Source organism: Polyergus mexicanus, unplaced genomic scaffold (genome assembly GCF_030449975.1).
Source record: "Polyergus mexicanus isolate NDT 795.1 unplaced genomic scaffold, iyPolMexi1.0 SCAF_18, whole genome shotgun sequence".
Classification (NCBI taxonomy): domain Eukaryota; kingdom Metazoa; phylum Arthropoda; class Insecta; order Hymenoptera; family Formicidae; genus Polyergus; species Polyergus mexicanus.
In genome coordinates this window covers 2,310,511-2,332,793 of record NW_027223338.1, presented here as the reverse complement: position 1 = coordinate 2,332,793, position 22,283 = coordinate 2,310,511, and the positions used below count along the sequence as shown (strand labels likewise).

Below are 22,283 nucleotides of genomic sequence, written 5' to 3'. Positions count from 1 at the left end.
TTATCGTTTGTAATTGGATATGATTTAACGTTGCGATACGTCAAGATAAAATAATCTTGCGGCATATCACCGTACGTGTATCGAAGATGTAAACTGATGAAATCTATGTACGATGAAAAATCGATTCGCTGTTAGTTTCAATATATCACATTTTACGGAGAAGAAATTTTACCTCGAGATTTATAATCTCACGTGGGTTGGGTGCCCGCGGTAGTTCCGTAAGATTATCCGGGATCGGCACACCGTCTTTCCTGACTTCCGCCTCGATGTATCGAAGCTTGCGCTCAAGTTCGTCGCATCGTCGGACCTCATTGACAAATTTCCGTTGAAAATAATTCACGTCACCGTTTAGCTATAAGCAATACGTCAAAATTTAACGGTACTTCATCAATGTAATTAAAAAAAGAAGCTTAACGGATAACTTCAACTTTGTACATATTTAAACGAGTACACCAAAAACTTTTTTCTTTTTTTTTTTTTTACTTAATTCATGTATTAATTAGATCGAATCATTTAAATAAGTATGTTTACATAAGCGTAACTACAAAATATATATTCAAAAAGATCTTATATGTATATAACATTTTTATATTCCAATACTTTTTTAATGCATGCTAACAACAACAAAAAATCAGCGTGTTGGATGACACTTTTCAATCATGATTTATTGTATTATGGTCAGATTAATTATGTCGTAAATGTCAGATGTATCGTGAAGCAATCAATGGAAATTACATACAACTTACATCACGAAACTGCACCGTACCGGTTTCTCCTAGTTCAGAAACGGAAAGGTAAGCTGCCTCTGGCTGAATAAACAGTTGGCAAAGGGCCATCTCCTCGCTTCTGAACATTCCCCCCATTTTCAAATTGATTTAATCCTGCGAGGAGAAATAATTTTTTTTTTAACTGCGATCTCTCTCTCACTCTCTCTCTCTCTCTCTCTCTTTTCTTTTTACCTTTTTAAGCGTGCAAGAAAATAATTAAAATATGGCACAATCCACATTTAATAAATGAACTAGGTAATTTTGAAAATTGCTTATAAAATGGCAATTTTAAATCATTCAGCCGAATCGATTTAAACAATAAAATTTTTAAATAATAGTATTTAACATAAATATTATTACGTCAATATAAATATATGTATCAATAAAAAATGAAACTTTCTTTCATCCGCGCGATAGCTATTTGTAAAAATAATAAAAACATACGTAAAAATATAACGTAATAATGAGATTCTGTAAAGATATTCACGAATCTGCAAGACTTATAACTATTGATATCGCGCAAACATTGATAAGATAATTATACTTGAAATTATGTCTTGTTAGCGTGGTACACTTATTATTATCAATTAATAAATTTGTCAAGTAAGATATAATAAAATATGGGAAACGAGGCCATTATACTGATTATAAAACATTAGTTTTATATATTTCTTAGCCGTTTGTCAATATATTTGTTAGTTTAAAATAAAATGTAAGCACGAAAAACGACTGAGCCTATTAAACGGACAAAGAATCAATACAATTTTTGACTGTCCAACTTGCAGAAGAAAAAAGCCCGTCACACATTTGTAAAAATTATAAAACAAAACATTAAGTATGAAAATAAATTTCTGAATAAATCACTCACAAACTTCTTTCTATCAGCCGACAACAATTTTAAAAATGAAATAATATATATAAGAGAGATCATTGAACGTAAAAAGATTCAGAAATATTGAGAGAAGCGCGGTAAAAGACTTTTTCTGTTAGCGAGAAAACTTCCAATATTTTACTTGCAAATAACACTCGTTTATGTACTCAACCTTGGAGAACCGAAAATTGTCTCATAGATCCCATACAGCACTGAAGCTTGCAACAATATTGCTGCAACATTGTAATATTGCATATTGCAGTTTAATGTTGCAGAAATATTGCAAAGACATTATTTTACAATATAACTTTAGCAATGTTACAGCAACATTCCGAAAATATTACAAAAAAAGTATTCAATAATCGCTAGTTCATTCGTTTACCACTAAGCGGCGCATGTTGCGCTATCTATTCCGTATTTAATTTTTAATCATGATGATTATATAGAATTTATAAAGAGCGGCTAGTAAGATTAAAAAGATATAATAACTATTTTTGTTAATTTAAGTCGTATGATATGACCCCAATACAGGGGCTCAGACATTGGACTAAGAATTCTTTTAATAGTTTCCATTCTTATATAAAATCAAAAATTTGATAATAATTTTCTAATATGCAAGATACTTCAGATTTTAATAAATAAATTTTGAGATTATATAAAGACAAGAGAGATGTGAAAAAACTCGTTGTATGCGTAAATTCACCATAATCTTTTTGCATCCGGATATCTGAATATTTCGGATACAAAGAAATTGTGAATTTACGCAATTGTAAATTGAGTTTTTTCTTATTTCTTTTAGATATTCTCTGTCACTGAAGGAAGTCGAATGTGCACTGAAAAATTTACATTTTATAATTTCGTTATTATTATAATACAGAAAAACTAAATACACGCTAGATCCTGACTCTTATAGGCCTAATTTCTTATTATTTTTTTCATATGTTAAGGATATTATGTCGATAAATATACATAAAGCATTATTGCATATATATTATATTGCTATGTTGCTGCAATATTATATTGCAATATTTCTGTAGGCGGACATTTTACTGTTGCTGCAATATCATAACAACGTTGCAGCAATATTTCGCAATTTCGTTTCTGCAATATTGCAATCTTGCAGAAAAATGTTGCTGCAATGTTATTGCAATCTTGCGGTGCTGCATGGGATGTGACGCGCGCGTTCGCGAAGTCGCTATCAGAGATTCAGTATATGTGATGGTCTTATCTCAATCCACAAACACCTGTACAAAATGCAACGAGAGGTGTATAATTATAATTAGATGATGGCGACATGTTGATATTTTATCTGATGAAACATAATCACCGAAAAGTCAAACGAAGTGTTTTACGGTGCTATTTCCACGTAGGTGAAGAGGGTAAACACACGAGTACGAGATAAGCGAGACGGTTCATAAATATGTATGTAAATAAAAAAATAATTAATACTTGCGATCCTCGTGCACCCTCGTCGGACTAAATTCTCACTGTTATCGCGCTCGCCGGCGAATAAAAAGGATGATACTAATATTACGCACTTGCTTTCGAATGAAACCCAGTAGTTAACAATATTAAATCGCATATGCTACATAGCTACATATTACTATATTAATAATTCAAGAGAATAAAAGAAAGATCGGCTCTCTCAGATCGCGAACACAGCGATGACTCGAAACTATATAAATTTTCAGCTTTATTTTGTTGAAATACACATCGTATTCTACAAAATTAAAGAATGATATTTCCCGAAGACACGACGGACTTGATATAAGACCAAATAAAGAAAGTTAATCAATACTATCTAGTTTTCTAATCGACCAGGAATTTCTTGAGAAATTTTTCATGATGTTTATAACGTATAAGATCCATAATCAAACTATCTCAATACTATCAAAATTGACTCCTATTGAGACGTATACAGAGTGTCCCCAATTTAAATGGCAAAACTTCAGTAAGCGTGTAGGGAACCGAAAAGCTAAGACGAAAAGTCCTTTAGAGATTTGCTCGTTCTTGCTCCATTTTGGAGAAAATCACAAAAAAAGAAACAAAACAAATTTTCGTTTTTTTTTTTACTTATTTATTTACATTTTATTTATGTTATCATCTATTTAATGCAGATATTGTTCAAAATGTTGCCCTCTTACAGCAATGCAATGCATTACATCTAGCACTGACCTTGTTAATTGCAGCTAGACATTGTTTCTAGCGATATTTGGTGCACTGCATCTATGATTCGGTCTCTTAATTGCTCTCTTGAATTGATTGGCACCGTAAAGGATAAAATCAAGTGTTTACATAAGGAACTTTGAAGCAGAAAATGTATTCGGTGCCAATCGACTCAAGAGAACAACTGACAAAATGAGAGATTGAATTTTTGCGATTTTCTCTAAAATGGAGTAAAAACGAGCAAACCTCTAAAGGACTTCTTGTCTTAGTTTTTCGGTCCCCTACACGCTCTTCAAGTATTGCTATTTAAATCGGGGACACCCTGTATATATGCAGGGTTGGGAAAGTTACTTTATAAAAGTAACTCGTTACCGTTACCGTTATTTTTTCCAAAAAGTAATTCGTTACCGTTACTCGTTACCAATTTTAAAAAGTAACTCGTTACCGTTACAGTTACTAAAAAGTAACGAGTCGTTACAATTTCCGTTACTTTTTTACAATACAAACTAATAAATTATTTTGCATAAGAAAAACTTTTAAAAAATTGTAAGCAAGATTTCATTCAAGGTTTATTACAAAATAAATGATTAAATTTTATCGAGATTCTTTATTAATTTTTAATAAAATTTGTTGCTCCATAGTATCATCATTTAAATGCCCTCTTTATGGTGTTAATACAGAACCACCGATGCTAAACATTCTTTCTACAGATGCACTGCTTGGTAGAGCTGTATTATATTTAATAAAAAGTTTTTTAAGTTTTGGATAGTCGTTTAACATTTCTATATTACAATTATTTGATTTTAAAAACCGTTGCAATTCTTCTTGTTCAGATTCATTTTGCACCGTTTTTTGCTCAAAAATGAAAAAATCATCGTGATCGTCAGATTTTCCAGCTTTTGAAGAATTTTCAGTTGATCGGATTCCCAATAAATCCTCCAAGTAATTTTCAGCACGTTTTCTTTTTTCTCCGGTTAACCAGTTTAACTTAAATTTTGGATGTAAACATGCTGCTATTATTAATTCTTTTGTTTCAAATATTGTAAGAAATTTAAAATCAAATATAGTAAATTAAGCGACATTGTTTGTTTTATTGAAATTAATACTTTTGAATCAATAGTTTAAAGTAAAATAATATTTTTCAATTAAATCCTTATTTAAAATTAAATAACATATGTATTAATCAAATTAATAAGTTACTTTTTATTTAAACCTTGCTGAATAGCTTCAACTAATGAATGGCAATCTATAAGGTCAGATTTATTGAGATTTTCTAATTTTCGTTGCAAGGTACTTAGAACTGGTAGTAAATGAGAGCTCTGCTTTTCCGAAAAGATAAAGCTCTCATTGGATATCGCGCGTCGCGTCATCGCACTGGTCTGCAAGAGCCATAAGTTGATCAATCACATTCAAGCATTTTTACAACATAATAAGAATGCTAATTGCTCGATTTGCTTACGGCTTTACGGTTAAGATAAAAATTTTATCACGCACAATAGCAAGAATAATATCTTAAATAAATCAAAAAATTTGAAAAAAGTAACGATAAAAGTAACTGTTAAATTCGTTACTCGTTACCGAAAAATGTAACGATGTTACTTTTTCCGTTACAAATAAAATTTGTAACGCCATTACCGTTACAGTTACCGAAAAAAAGTAACTGTAACTGTAACGGCGTTACAAGTAACGCGTTACTTCCCAACCCTGTATATATGTGTGTGTGTGTATCTTCTTTAAAATAATTATATACTGTGAGCACAAGCCCCTAGCTCGATTAACGATTAAAAAACCCATTAGCTTTCCTCTGAGCGACTCAAACTGCTTTTGCTTATCAATTGCCCGTGGCGAATTCTAAAGAGAACATCGAAATACTAACATGTTATCAAGACGACAAATTAACATTTCAAGGTCCGCCTGCTTAAATCAGCGTTTTCGTTGACGTGTGGAAAATATTCCATCATGTTACGACGAATCAATTCTCTTGAATCAGTAAAGTAACGAAATAGATATCCCGAGATAATGAATACTTTCTTTTCGCGCGTAAACTTCAACGTGAAGATACTAATGTTTAAAGCTCGATTTAAACGAGATTTATAATATAGTATGTGATATTTTACTGTGACATATGACTTTAAAAAAAAGATAATATGATAAGAACATTCTGATAGCGGTCCAGCAAAATTTCTATCCAGAAACTGTATTACTAAATTTAATCGCCTATCGCAAATTCTTCTTCCATTACTTCATAGCAACGAGCGATTATAATCGAGAATGTAATTTGTCTCATTCACAAAAGTGCAATACTAAGAATTATTCCCGCATTTCAATGTATTAATGTTTACAAATTAGTTTCAATTGTGTTACATCAATCGGTATTAAAAATCGTAAAATTAAGAGAAAAAACTTGAGAGTAAAATTTTTTCAATTCTACAAATTTTTATATAATATAACTCGTTTTTTTAGCAAAGTTATTAATCCCGTTATATTGATTATATTAGCAATATATAAAAACTTGACTGAAAAGATTCGACAAATGCTGAAAAGATTTCCTTTCTGCTAAATTTCCTTGCTTGATTTATATTTTAATAAAACAAAAGCAAATTGTCCATTAACTGATCATGATTATGAAATCATAATCATTAAGATTAATATAAATATAATGCTAAGTAATTGAAATTTTCTGATTGGTCTTTAAATAAAGATAAAAAAATAAAGAATAATTTTTAATTTTTAATTTAAAAAATGTAGAAATATAAAATATTCGAGAGATGTTTAATCAGCATCAAATGAATTCAACATCGAATGAGCCTGAGAGTATAATTGTGCAATGTAACAGTTGCGTGAGAAAATGTGGTAAATAGGTAAAATTGCGGCAAATTGATAACGGACGGGCGTTGGTTTCCTGTGAAATTACAGGGACAATTATTAGAGTTTTATATGGTAACGATTAAATAAATCGCGTTGATGTTAACATTATCACATCCACAATAATATTATTCTCTTATAATCTCACAATAAAAAAGAAAGGAAGGAAAAAAAAAAAGACAAACATCTATTATCTCAGAAAAATCATTTAGAAAATAATATATTATAAAAGAAAAGAAAACACGATAATGAGAGAGATGGAAAAAGAGAGGAGGAAAAGAAGGGGGCAATCACTTATGTTGCTGATTAGGTTGTAACCTTAATAAACTCGGAACAAGTTCTCTACGTGTGCGCCGTTATGGCTGGCTATTAACTGTGTGAGATTACAGTTCGCGGGATGTCGACAAGTGTTACTCTAAAAAAGTAACGATGATAACAATCGGACAAAGGCAACAAGTAACGAGCGAGAGTAATATAACAAATGATATCATTTCGATATGACAGCCGTATGAATTGTGTCATACGTAAGCAATAAAAAAAAGAAAACAGTTGAGTTGTATTGTGAATTATACATTCTCTGATTATTTGTCCAAGTGTTTTATAAGGAAGAGTCTAGCAAAGCAAACTTCTTTCCTTTGATATACAAAAATTAATTTCTCGTGAACAGCAGAAATAAAAAAATATAAAGTGCCAAATATGTTGAATATATATATATATCTTTTTTCAATGATGAAATATTTTCATCCGTTGATTACTAAAATCGATGTACATTATTATTCAATTATGGGTTACCGAAATTATCTCATAACTGAAGACAGCATTTCTAAATGTCACTCTAATGATTCTACGATATATAAGATCTCCGAATGATTCATAATATACATATTTACATATAACGTTTGCACTGCAAATAGCATGCCGCGAGGCGTTACACGTACTACGTAATAAAGATTGACGTTGTACGTATATCAATTTATCATCTTATCATAATTTAATCTAGATTGAGATCTCTAAATTCAAGGCTATTATTTAAATTGAATCCGAAAATTGATCGTTGAATCGATCAGCTTTAAAAATAACGTAAGTCCAGAATTAATAAAAGTCAAAATAATCGTTGAAATGCGCTTCATATATGAGCTAGGATTGCCAGACGTCCTCCCAATTGGGAGGACAGTCCTCCAATTTTGTCAAATTTTTTCTGTCCTCCAGAGGACGCTATTTCTCCTCCAATTTCAGCAATTTTTTTTTTTTTGTTTTTTTCCCCTTTTTTCGTCAAGCGGTGCTATTTGAGAAGATACTAGAGACCTCCCTGCTTCCTACCTAGACGATAGATATAATACAGTATATATAAGAGATATAATTTAAAATATACTAATATATATATATATATATATATATATATATATATATATATATATATATATAATAAATATATAATTAGGACTGCAATATTTATTCATTTTCATCTATCTGTTCATTCCATGTCCTTCCCCCCCCCCTCTCTCTCTCTCTCTCTCTCTGTCTTTGTAAAAGTGCTTCGTGTCCTCCATTCGGGATTTTTAAATTTGGTAACCCTAATCACAGCCCATGTCGTTCCACAAAATCCTACAAGGCGATTGTTTTTATTTGCCAGACAATTTGGGCTATCAAACCTGAATATTATTCCCGAAGCAGAGTCCAATTATCTTATAAAATGACAAATTTATCGAATCACGTATTATCACGCACAGGTTACAGACGTAACACGGGCAGACGCCAGTGGATGAAAATATTAATTCACACTACCGATAGCACACACATCTGCCAAATCACGTTCATACGAGCGACTACCGGCGACAATTAAACTTTACTATTCTCTGGAAAGAAAAAAAAAAAATTATATAACAATATTACGAGAGCGGTTTCGTACGGGCACAATCGTATCGAGCGACTGGCGCACGTCCCCGTACCATATGGACCTACAACTTCGCCGTTGCTTACGATTCAACGTTGTGGAACAACAGAAATCCGGGCCAACCAGCTATAAACAAGGAGAGCGACGAGAGAGAAGAACGCTCACAATGAGCTTGCTCATTGTACATATACATATATATACGTATCCGAGCGTTAGATGCTCGTTCAGAATCAATTCAGCCAGGTATTGCTGTCAACGTATAGCGCGCGGCCAATATCAATATCACGCGCCAGAGATATAATCGTTTCTTTCTACAGGAAGCCCGAAGATTAAAAATCTGCACAAAAGATAATACGCGGAAGATATTATCCGCGAAAAGTTTTTCATATTTTTACTTACGTATTTGTTTGCATAAACTCACTGTACGTAGTTACAGTTGAATACAGTCGTGGAAACAACGGTCATTCTTTTTAAGTCGTTCTTCTCTTTAATTTTTGATGAAAAAGGGAGAAAATGTAGCATGTTTTATTTCTTACTTCAGGCTAAAATATAGTTCAATATTAATCATTCGAAAGTGCGAAGATAAAGCAAAATATTCGAATATTTCTCTAGAAAGTTATAACGTGTCAAAAGACGTGATTTTTAGGTTAATTATATATTGCGTAATAGCATTCACACACGATTGAAACGGATGGTTTTCTAAAATTATAGAAAAAGAAGTATTTCTTTCAAAATTCCACACAATTTAAGAGCCGGTGATTATCTTTATCAAACGGAATGTTTAAAGCCTATTCAACGATGTGAAAATATCAAATGAATTTTTACAGTTTGCAAAGCAAAGAAAATTTTGCGTGACTGAAAAATATATAAATCGACGAACATCGCTGAAATATGGTGAGCGGAAACACTATCTCTTTGTGAGATATCTTTGAAGATATGTTCGAACGTATCTCCAAACACAAATGCGCACATCGTTCGGTTCATTAGTCGCCTTTCGCAGACAACTAATTAAGATTTTTTTCAACGTTGTCAATAATTGCGTCAAATGCCGCGAGCGCAAACAAGGCGACGCAAATGAGTATGTTAATTACGAACAACGATTCTTGTGTTGCGCAGATTTGCAGATTATTCATTTTAGTCAATTGCTAAGGAGAACAATGAATATAACAATAATACATAGTATAAACAGACGGTTCTCTCAAAGAACAAAGATAGAAAGAAAGAAAAAAAGACAAATGATAGCTCTGTGATATACGATATACAAATAAAATTTTATATTGGAAAAAATGTGTTACAACATTTACAATATTGCTGATTATAAATTATCTATGAATCATATGATCTTAATTAAAAGGATGCCGGACCGTCCTGTTTTATCGACCATAATAATTATACAGAGTGTCCCATTTTAAAAGTTCCACCCTTATAACTTTTCAGGATCAACGTTTGAAGGAAAACGACTCGGATAGAAGTTGTAGGAAACAAAGGGGGCTATCTAATAGTGACCTTGGATTTGACATTAAAGATTATTTTCGAGATCATTTGGAGGTCAACTTCCATTTTTTAAATGGAATCCCCTATTTTTCATTACATTAGTATAAAAAGTAATTGTTTTTAAGAAAATTATTTACAATGTATTTTTTTAAACAATTATTTGTTTTGTTTTTTTGGCACTAATTGATTTGTTTCATTATTCTGTACATAAAAGTATTACGGTAAGATTATCGAAAACTGAATATTTTACGAAATATTTTATTTTTTATATCAAAATATGTCAGATTAAAATATAAAATAACTCAAAAAGTACTTAATGAAACAATACTTTATTATAGTGTTTTGGAAAGCTCTCGAGATAAGCTACAAGAATATGTGATGAAAAATAGGGGATTTCATTTAAAAAACGGAAGTTGACCTTCAAATGACCTTGAGAATGACCTTCAATGTCAAATCCAAGGTCACTATTAGATAGCCTCCTTTGTTCCCTACAACTTTTATCGGAGGCGTTTTCCTTCAAACGTTGATCCTGAAAAGTTATAAGGGTGGAACTTTTAAAATGGGACACCCTGTATATATGCTTAATATAAAAGTTTTGCAGTTTGTATGTATAAAATAAGATAGGTCTCCGCTCGGAAATGCTTGAAAGAATATATAAGTGAACATTTAGAAACGTGTTTAGAAGCTTAGTAAAAAAGATTACTGTGTGCAAAGTTTTGCACACACTAAACACGTTTCTAAATATTCGCTTATATATTCTTTCATGCATTTCCGAGTGGAGACCTATCTTATTTTGTATATACAAACTGCAAAACTTTTAGCAAATATTGTTACGACCTGACGCAAGAAGCCGGTAAAAAAACTGTAATCTTTTAGCTTTTCTTCGTTTTTAACATAAACTCGCAAAGTCTCATCTTTGTTTACGTGTGTACTTAAATCGTGGAAAAGGATTTCTCATTTCATGTAACCAATAAAAAAATTTCGGTCTGCGAAGTGTAATTATTACGGCCGGTAAAACAGAACGATCCGACATCCTCTTAAGATAATGTGAAAGTTTTAGGGATTGGGGAAGGCCTTCCTCAATAAAAGACTTCTATCTGAAATATTATATATTAAACATGAAAAAATAGTCTCATTTTGCAGAGTGATACCAAAAATTTGTATCATATATATTTAATTATATAATTAATTTTTTTTTTAATTAAAAATGTACTATACTTTATAATATTTTGTTGTATAACCATTATGTCTCCTTCCAAATCTATTATTTATTCCGTGCTCGGAGATAAATATATTCTGCTGAATCATGTCATTATTGGAACATCTAATCTCTTATAATATTTTTTCACTTGTTTGACTTCTTTATATGTATTTGTGCGCTTTCCAGAATTATCCGGTGAGTTTTCTTTATAATTTATTCAATTTATATAATTTTTTTAACGAAACGTTATGTCGTCCGTTCTATATTACATGAAATTGTTATTTATCTCGATCTCCTACTATGAACTTAAATGATACTACTTTTTAATCGCACATTTAATTTGGACTATAAGCGTAAAAAAATTGTTTAAAATAAACAATGCAACAAAATTCCATATGTGACAACATTTAAGATTGAATGTAAGGTCTCTTGGTTTTATCTTTGACCGATTTTATTTGCATAACTTGTTATTGTCGTTAAAAATGAACGAAAGAAGGAACCGAAACGTTTAATTATATTACTCTTGAGTTTTTCTTATATTAAAAAAATACTTCTCCGTATTAAAAAAATATATATATATATAATATTTTGCTCCCCTAAGTACTACGTATTAACTCTAACTTGATTTTCTTATTTTATATAAAAATAGGAAGATAGTCTTTGTACAATTCCGCTATTGCGCGTATAATTAATCAGACGTCTTTACGATCCTCGCGATCGATGAACACACATATTTCCGGATACGTTGCTCGCGCGATCATTAAGCTAGCGCCAGACTATGCGCGTAGTCGCAATTCGTGATTCGTGAACGATATAAAGAAATCTGATTGGTTGAATTTGACGAATCATCCACTATTCACGAATTGTAAACGAATCGCGAATACGCGCATAGTCTGGCGCTAGCTTTAGGGAGATCTTACTCTCGGGAGAAAAAAATATCTTTTTTCGTAAACATAATAAGAAAAAAAGAACAAACCTTGTAGACAATCGATAAATCGTCTCATATAAATTATTGATACGTGCAACCGAGTGCTCCGCACAATAAAACTTTAGTCCCGTTTGTCACGTAGGTGCAATATACTCGCGACTGATTTGACTAGATCCGACACAACGAATAAATCCCACCTTCACGATGCAAGAAAGGTGGAGGTGGGTGTGGTAAGGAGAGGGAATCAGAACTCGTGACGATCTTCTGTTAGCAAGATAAGAGCGAATTGTGACAGAGTGCTGTCTCTTTTCTATCGGTGATTTTGTGTGTAACACCGCGTTTCACATGCGTACATCTGATTATTATCGTCGCGCGATTGTATAGAACGGTTGTATTGTTACGATACTTTTGACCAGCACTATCATACAAATTGATCTCGCTGGAAAGATCGACTCAATGATAATTTCAATGAAAATCAAAATTATGCGGCGTCTACAATAGAGATTTTAAGCTCTAAGAAATTGACCAATCACAGTCGAGTATTCTTCTCATACTTGACTGTGATTGGTCAATTTCTTAAGGCTTAGGGCTTAAAATCTCTATTGTAAACGCCGCTTAAATGGAAAAGGGAAAGAGGGCATGGAAGAGACGCGCCCGTGAAATCTTATGTTAAGAACAGATTTGAAACATTTATCGTTACGCGTATGAATCTCATTTTTACTTTACAATAATCACCGACGATGTATTCACCTCTGGAGAATACGGTTAACAGCTGTTGCATTTTTATAGCCGCGGCTATTTCAGACTTAACGCAGATCATAAATGAAGAAGTATGCATAATTCCGGATTAAATCTTGGTACAAGAAATAAGAAAAACGCAAAACAATGCAACAAAAAGCCAATATTGGTTAACACGAGTAATTGCATGGGATGCAACGAGTTCGATAAATCACAATCTTAGGCCGTGTATCTTGCGATAAAACACAATACCAGATTTTTCCTGCCATTACATTATATATATTCAAAATGAAATATACGAAAAAATGTTAAATAATCTAACAATTATAAAAATTTAATGTAAAAGATTTTTTTATATATGCAATGAAAGTATTTTCTTTAAAACATGAAAAAGAACATTTTTATTAAAATTAAATATTTAAATAATTAAATATTAAATTATTTCGCTTTTGAAAAATTAAAATGCGATAAACAGAATACGAATATAGGTAGGGCAATGCGAGCTAAATCGCTGACGGCCCACAAAAGACCCTTTCATCAAAACAATTATGTTTCGCAGAACGGAAACTTAAAGTACTGATTGCGATCCTTTTCAGCCGCATAGATCTTCCCTTAGAATAAATAGGTGACAATATTTTAGCAAGTTTCTCAGTTACATTGCTTTGCATCGCTGTAGCTCAAGGTACTTTTGAAAATGATAAGGCGAATGATAATAAGTCGCAGTTGTCGCACATTACCTTTGTAAAGCATACTTTGTATAAATATTCGTTATCTCCTGATTATTAGGTCTACCGCTCGTACGATACTATAATTTATACAATCGTAGATAGGGCCGGTTCTAATGAGCGTAGAATGCGTGCCCGTACACAAGCGTAAAATTTTAAAGGCGTAAAAATATTGAATAGGAGATAGAAAAATAAAAATGTTTATATACATTTTATATACACTTTATATTTTATATAATATTTTATATATTATATGTTGTCATCAAACCGGCAATTTTTTTTCATCCCGTTTTTCTACAACACATTCTTACATCCATATAGGGGCGTAAAAATTGTTCTCGCAGACTACCCATACAGCACCGAAAGATTGCAGAAATGTTGCATAGACCTTGCATTGAAACATTGTAATATTGTATGGAAATTGCGAAATGTTTCTACAATGTTACTGCAAGTCTGCGGCAAAGTTGAAATGTCCGCCCTTAGAAATATTACAATGTAATATTACAGTAATATTACGGTCCAATGTATTTGTAATATTGAAATGCGTTGCTACAAATATGCAGAACGCTTTAAATTTGATAGATAAACTTTGAAAATATATAAAGACGTCCAAGAGAAATAAGAAAAAAAGATTGTGAATTTACGCAATTACGAGTTTTTTCTCTCTTGGATGTCTTTATATATTCTCGAAGTTTATCTATTAAAATCTGAAATATCGTGCATATTAAAAAATTATTATCAAATTTTTGGTTTTATATAGGAATGGAAACTATTTAACAATTTCCTGTTATCTAGTTAACATCGCTATTTATAAATAATTTACAAGCTTAAGAAAATGGTAATGATTAAATAATTTAATTTTTTCATAAAAGTTAAAATTTTACTTATATAGATATTAGATTCTATTTTACATCTTAAGTAGACAATTAACGAATAATTTTAACTTTTTCGGATATTTATGTATCCGATTATTGAACAATCAGTTCAATATCTGAATTCTCTGTGTTGGGACTGTATCAGATAAATTAAACTGATAAAAATAGTTATTATACCTTTAATATTACTAACCGCTTTTTGCAAGCTTTAGAATAACCATCGTGATTAAAACTTAAATACGGGATAGATAACGCAACGCGCGCCGCATAGTGATAAACGAACGAAGTAGCGATTATCAAAAACTGTCTTTTGTAATGTTTTTGAAATGTTGCTGTAACATTCTCATAAAATATTACAATTCCATATTCTAATAATGTCTCAACAATATTTCATTGCAACTTGCAAGATTGTAATATTGCTGCAATGTAATTGTAATGTTCTGTGTAATCCTTAACGACACCTTAAAAGACACCGCGAGCTTGTTTCTGATATTCAAAAAGAATATTACATTGCAATGATGCATAATTACGCAATATAGAGACAATTCGAAAAATTTGCAAAGATATCGATACTTAGTATAATAGACGCATTTGCTGAAAAGAAACATATTTTTTGTGTTAAAAAAACACAATATTCTTTCACTATCAAAGTCAAGGCTCTATTAAATAAAAAATTGGCTGCAAATGCATTGAAAAATAAAATCTATTATATATTTGCGTTTTCCTACACGCAATTCAATCACTTCTTTAATTGGTCATAATTAAACTATTTTCAAACATACGAAAAAATAAAATGATCTTGTACTAAAATTCTATAACAAGTTTAATCTTGCTATCGATGAAAGAGACGTTATCAACGAAACAATGACGAAAAATCATTGTTACTTTCTAAGATAGTTTATCAAATCTTGCGCCAGATATCCAATGATTACGATAATAGAGGCGATATCTCCTCGTAAGATCGGTATTTACTCTTCTATGATTTCTAGGTCGTCACAGTGGCCTCCGAGCTAACGGTCAACTATTACGCAAATTGCCGTATCTCCAGTTACATCTTTCATTATGCGAAACGATAAAATTGAAGTATTATTACATTACAAACGCAAAGCGTGGTTCACCCGGGGAGAGCACACGTGACGTTATGCTCATATGCATAGATTGAAATCACGTGATGGTTGATAGTTTCAACAGCTTTTCGCTCTTTCATGAAATAATCGATTGATATGAGCATTCATTCATCATCAGTCTCGGCGATTAAAGGCCATAATTTAAAATATGTATAACAAATCTTTTTTGTCAAGCCGTAATTGCTTGTACATTTTAAAGAAGTCTTTAAAATTATTAAAATTATATATTAAAATAATTAACTTTTATTGATCTTGTAATGTGATCTAAATTATTGCGCGTTTTACTTTTGAAATATTAAAGAGATTATTTAATTTCGAAATCATAAGATGTGTGATAAAATTTTGTCCGGAAAATGGGTTAAAACTGCAACGATGCGCGTGACTATTCATTATCTCTGACGGAAATAATCAATCATGTCTCGCGAAAACGACAAGTGTATACATACATATATCGTAATATATAATATTTAATGACATTATAAAAACTGCAGATAATCTTATCTCACGTTAGCTTCTTCGATACAATGATAGCCTATAAATTCCAATCTGATAATCACGTATAAAAAAGACATACTATTATTTATTCGTTTAATTTTTCATTAATTTTTCTTAGATTCTTTATTTATTTTCTTTAGATTACATTTTGTAGAATTTATTAATTATAATATGTATCTTCTACTAGTTTTTAAATTATATATATATATATATATATATATATATATATATATATAGAGAGAGAGAGAGAGAGAGAGAGAGAAAAATTGGGTAAAACCGGGTAGGCGGATCAAACCGAGTATCTCTGTTTTTTTATGATAAGTGCTGCTATTTATGGCTAACTTGTATTATTAGTTGTAGATTGGCGCCATCATTATTTTAAAACAAACCGTGCCTTTGTGCACACGATATTTCTTTTTTAATAGAAGTTCAAAGTTTTTAGCCTAAAAAAGGTCGATATCGAGGCAAGAATCGAGTCGTCGTGCACTTTTTCTATATAGAGCATCTGTTTCGGTAAATGCAGCATTCGATTCTGTATATATTGAAAGAAGTATTTATTACTTTCCTTGTGTTGGGGCAAAACCGGATACTTACACATCTCATATGATGAAAAGAGGAAGAACTGTTATTTTGACTTTGTGTCCCTACAAAAAGCAGTTGGAAACGGAAACTAACGCTCAGATAAAGAAACCACTAAAAAAAAAGCTTTTTAAGATCCCTAAAGTTAAAAAGTTAAATGAGAAAGTTCTGCAGCAATGTCGAACAAGAGGATATCTTTATTTTTGATTTTTGTCAATAGAATATATCTTTATATAGTGTTTTGATTAAAGTAAATCTAGATTTTGTAATTACACAATGTTTTGCATATTTTCAAATCATCTTACCGGTCAAAACCGGATACTTTGACTTGTCTACAAAATCTTGTTATTCTTGGTAATCAAAAATTTTTTTTTCAGTTATTAGCCTTATTCTCTCATAGTTTAAGGTTCATTGAAGACTACTAACGGTCGACAAAATTTTTTTTAACTCTCAGATTTTTTGTTGGAAGACAAATCTAAAAAGGTACCCGGTTTTATCCTACTTCCTCCTATATACCATATACGCGGAATATTAAATATTGTACAGATATCTTAAATTATAGATTATATAGATTAATTATTTATTAGATGATTAATGTATCACGGAGCCTTTTGTTATACTAATTATTTGTTCTTGCGATTCGATTGTTTTACTGTGCGTTCTCAATCCAAATTATATTTAGATCGTCAAAATATAAAAAAAAACGATAAAGCATTGAGCGAAATATATTTGACTCTAAGCATAGATAGAGAAATAATTACTGTTCGCGTAAAGATAGCAATGAAACAATAATTTATAATTTTGATTTCTGTTACTTCGATTCTTACTTGATTAAATGAATAAATCACGCGAAATACGCGCCTCGAGATCTATCGTCGCGATATACATAGTTACATATTATTGTATTTATAAAAGTTAATTACTCATTAATCATATCAATAATATTAAGTTATTTTCCGATATAAATGATAACGGCCGAACATCATAAACTTTAGCGTGCTATATGTTACAAAGATCAACGATGAATTGATAATAACACAGAGCTCGGTTTTTGTGGCATATAATACGCTATTGTTTACGTATTCGGCCCTGTTATCATTCGTATGACGACGCTCGGCAGATAAATAGTGGTGCGAGATGTTCCATCGAATTCTTCTTCTCTCTAAATGCACAATTGTCACAAGTATACCATATATACAGGGTGTCCCATTTTAAAAGTTCCACCCTTATAACTTTTCAGGATCAACGTTTGAAGGAAAACGCCTCGGATAAAAGTTGTAGGGAACAAAGGGGGCTATCTAATAGTGACCTTGAATTTGACATTGAAGGTCATTTTCAAGGACATTTGAAGGTCAACTTCCGTTTTTTAAATGGAACCCCCTATTTTTCATTACATATTCTTGTAGCTTATCTCAAGAGCTTTCCAAAACATTATATTAAAGTATTTTTTCATTAAGTACTTTTTGAGTTATTTTATATTTTAATCTGACATATTTTGATATAAAAAATTAAATATCTCGTAAAATATTTAGTCTTCGATAATCTTACTGTAATACTTTTATGTACAGAATAATGAAACAAATCAATTAGTGCAAAAAAAAACATAATTGTTTAAAAAAATACATTGTAAATAATTTTCTTAAAAGCAATTATTTTGTTAATTAATACTAAATAAATAAATATAAATAAGTAAGTGATCTCTCATGTCAGTATAAAATTCGGCTTTACTTCCATTGTAATATACACATCTTTAAAAAGTTATGCTCCATAGTTAGAAGGCCGGGAAATAAGACAAGATTTTGTGATGCCTAGAAAGGTAAAGATGGAGTCAAAAACAAATTGACTAGAGAGACATTAATAAATAACAAACAAGATCACTTACAATGAAAGCGGAAAGCTCCATATGTCCGGCCATATGTAATTCACAATGTACAATATATGTCACGATAAATTAGTCTCGAAGACACGTCGAAAAACAATGACGTGTATGTAAGAATTAAGATGAGACATCGAGAACCGAAGTCCCGAAAAAACAAAAGTAAATACTAACAAGTGTATGTATATCTATATACATCCCTACGTGATATTTTTGTATTGTACATATACTTGTTAGTATTTACTTTTCACAAAATCTTGTCTTACTTCCCGGCCTTCTAACTGTGAAGCGTAATCTTTTAAAGATGTGTATATTACAACGGAAGTAAAGCCGAATTTTATACTGATATGAGAGATCACTTACTTATTTATATTTATTTATTTCCACTAATTTTATTTGTATGACCGCCTAACATTTTATTTATTTATGGAATTATTGTATTTATTTTTGTAAGTTGCTTGTAATGCGCTGAAGATGGCCCAAAGAATGGGACCGAAACGTACGCTAATATTTTGAATTATCTTTAAAAAATTTTTTGCGTCCCAAGTACTGCGCGCGTGGTTCGTATTGCCCTTTATTTATATTGTTATATATATATACACAATATATATATATATATATATACCATACAATGTATATATATTGTGTATATATATATATATATATATATATATATATATATCATAATTATTGCTCTCAAAATTCATATTTATTTAGAATAACAACTAAAATAGTGAAATGATCTTTAATCATAGTCAATTTAGAGAGACGTAGAATTTAATATATGCTATTCTAGTTGAGAACCTATTCTTACGGGAAGTCACGTAATCGACGGGGGGTTAGCAATGACGATAAGACTTGTTGTTACTAATATGTTTTTAATTTGCTTATCATTACCAATTTGATGCAAGCATCGTGGCAAAAATTCATTTGATGAATGCACGATTTTTATTATATCTCTGGACAAATAGCAGCTTGATATGCTTTTTTTCTTTTAAAGAAATTAATGTTAATTTGCAAAGTATAGACCTCAAAAAATTATAGATGCAAAGAAAATTTAGAGAAAATATCTTAACCTATGAGAAAATAAGGCTTGTTGTCGAAAAAAAAATTTTTGGTTACCAAGAATAACAAGATTTTGTGGAGAAGTCAAAGTACCCGGTTTTGTCCTGGTAGGGTCAAACCGGGTACCCATTTGAAAATATGCAAGACACCGTGTACTTATAAAATCTAGATTTATTTTAATCAAAATACAATATAAAGATGTATTCTATTGACAAAAACCATAAATAATGATATCCTCTTGTCCGACATTGCTACAGGACTTTCTCATTTAACTTTTTAACTTTAGGGATCTTAAAAAGCTTTTTTTTTAGTGGTTTCTTTATCTGAGCGTTAGTTTCCGTTTCCAACTGCTTTTTGTAGGGACACAAAGTCAAAATAACAGTTCTTCCTCTTTTCATCATATGAGATGTGTAAGTATCCGGTTTTGCCCCAACACAAGGAAAGTAATAAACACTTCCTCCAATATATACAGAATCGAATGCTGCATTTATCGAAACAGATGCTCTATATAGAAAAAGTGCCACGACGACTCGATTCTTACCTCGATATCGACCTTTTTGGGGCTAAAAACTTTGAACTTCTATTAAAAAAGAAATACCGTATGCACAAGGGTACGATCTGTTTTAAAATAATGATGGCGCCAATCTACAACTAATAACACAAGTTAGCCATTAATAGCGGCACTTATTACGAAAAAACAGGGGTACCCGGTTTGATTCGCCTATCCGGTTTTACCCAACTTTCCCCTACATATATGTTATATAATATGTAAAATATTGCGGCGACGAATTAACAATAACACATCGTTTGATCTTGATGGTGTATAGCGGTCTTATTATCATTCGCATGACGACATTTTAACAGTAAAGTGTATGTGGTATTCTTTTCCTAAACGCGATCGTGATAAAATCGCTATGAAAGAAAATTCGTTATAATTATTATAATTAACAATTAATTGACTTTTGCTAAACGACATGAAACTATTATACATGTCAGCAATAAATCTTTATCGAAGCACAATCATTCATTATTGCAAATAAAAAATCAAAGCAATACCGATAAAGATTATAAATTATCGTTTCGTAACAATCCTTTTGTTCGCGATGCTCTAAATTTTCCTAAAATGCGAGCATAAATTAATTAAACAATTGCTATATCATAACTTTTTATTACTTTAATCTTTCGATCTTACGATTCATGTATTTTGCGTACACTATACGTACATGTATCAACATTAGAGATAGTATTGTTGACACGAGTAGCGTATGATTTTTATCTGATGTAAATGTCTAGCGAATCGTACTTTTCGTGTTGCTCTCTCTTATGATATAACAAAATGTGTATTTCGGGTATGATTGTTTCACGATCCGGAATGCCATGTAAAGTGTATCGCGATTGTTGCGTATACGACGAATCATGATCATGTTTTCGTGAGTGAGTGTGAGTGAAACAGAACGAGGAAACAGAAAAAGATAAAGAAGAGAAGAAAAGGAATTCTGAAAAAGCAGCGGTCGACGGACGGAACAACGCGATACGCGGTAAATAATTTATTTATCATTTACATTATCTTCAAAATAGATATATTGCTCGTTTTTTCATTCCCCCTCCTAATAATAACGTATATATAAAATATTTTAGATTTTACTTTAAAATACTTGATTTGTCATTAAAAGTAAAAATAACAAAAATCTCCATGTAATTAGATTACAATATTTTTTTTATGTATACATCAATAAGTAGTAAAGCAATAATTGTAAATGAGTATTTTAAAACCATCCTATACATTCCTCAAATTGCCGCGTCTGCCAAAAGATGGCAACATTATCGATTTTCTCGTGAACAGAATATCACGACGAGCATATATAAGGCCGAGGTACTAACACGAGACCGTCCTTGTCTTTGGGGAGCAAAGTGTTCAATGATCGTTTAGTGAGAATACTGTTGCTGAAACCCATTATTAAAACTATATGACTGCATCCGTGTTTAAAATCACGAGATGCAATTTTTGGAAAGCCTCTTTACTTTATAAGGGGCTTCTAATCACATAACATACACATTTGCATACAAAAATTGTACATAGATATAATATATAATAAATATATACTTAATGTTTACTTAATTTTATTATTTTATATATTATTACTTTATTTATTCTTAATATATGTTATTATACTATATCTTAATAATTAACTAATTATTTCAATTTTATTAACCTTATTAATTTAATCAATAAAATCTTAATATTACAATTTCAATATGTGTGATTTTTATCACAGCTTTTCATGTATATATATTTACAAATTTCAGTGTGTATATATATATATATATATATATATATATATATATATATATATATATATATATACTGGGTGGCCCATTTTAATCCATCCAGTCGAATATCTCAAAAAGCAAGCCCGGAAGAGAAAAATGTTTCAAACAAAAGTTGTGTGGCTTCAAGGAGGCCATAAGATGGTGACAATGATATGACCTTGGAAAATCATTTGAAGGTCATGTGAAGGTCAACTCTAAAATCTTAAATGGAAACCCCCATTTTTTATTTAGTATTCTTGTAGCTGACATCGAGAGCTTTCCAGTACTCTGCGTTGATACCACTGCT

The 22,283-nt window shown here is 31.0% G+C and overlaps 1 protein-coding gene and 1 non-coding gene across 3 annotated transcripts in view; one reads left to right on the top strand and one right to left on the bottom strand.

Annotated features, from left to right (window-relative positions):
- The window catches only part of Vha100-2 (V-type ATPase subunit a family protein Vha100-2), a 38,714-nt gene that overhangs the window by 8,814 nt on the left and 7,617 nt on the right, over positions 1-22,283 (bottom strand). Inside the window, exons 1-3 of one of the 2 annotated variants that reach the window (XM_070310862.1) lie at positions 12,235-12,376; positions 747-881; positions 173-352 (exon numbers count right to left, since the gene is read on the bottom strand). In XM_070310862.1, the coding sequence (XP_070166963.1) occupies positions 173-352; positions 747-863 (297 nt within the window). In that variant the 5' untranslated portion in view covers positions 864-881; positions 12,235-12,376. Of the gene's footprint in view, positions 1-172; positions 353-746; positions 882-12,234; positions 12,377-22,283 lie in introns of those variants that run through there. The other variant, XM_070310863.1, reaches the window with a different exon arrangement.
- Positions 21,553-21,679, top strand: LOC138941424 (U4atac minor spliceosomal RNA). Its single transcript, XR_011448167.1, has one exon. It is a non-coding gene; the product is annotated as a U4atac minor spliceosomal RNA (small nuclear RNA).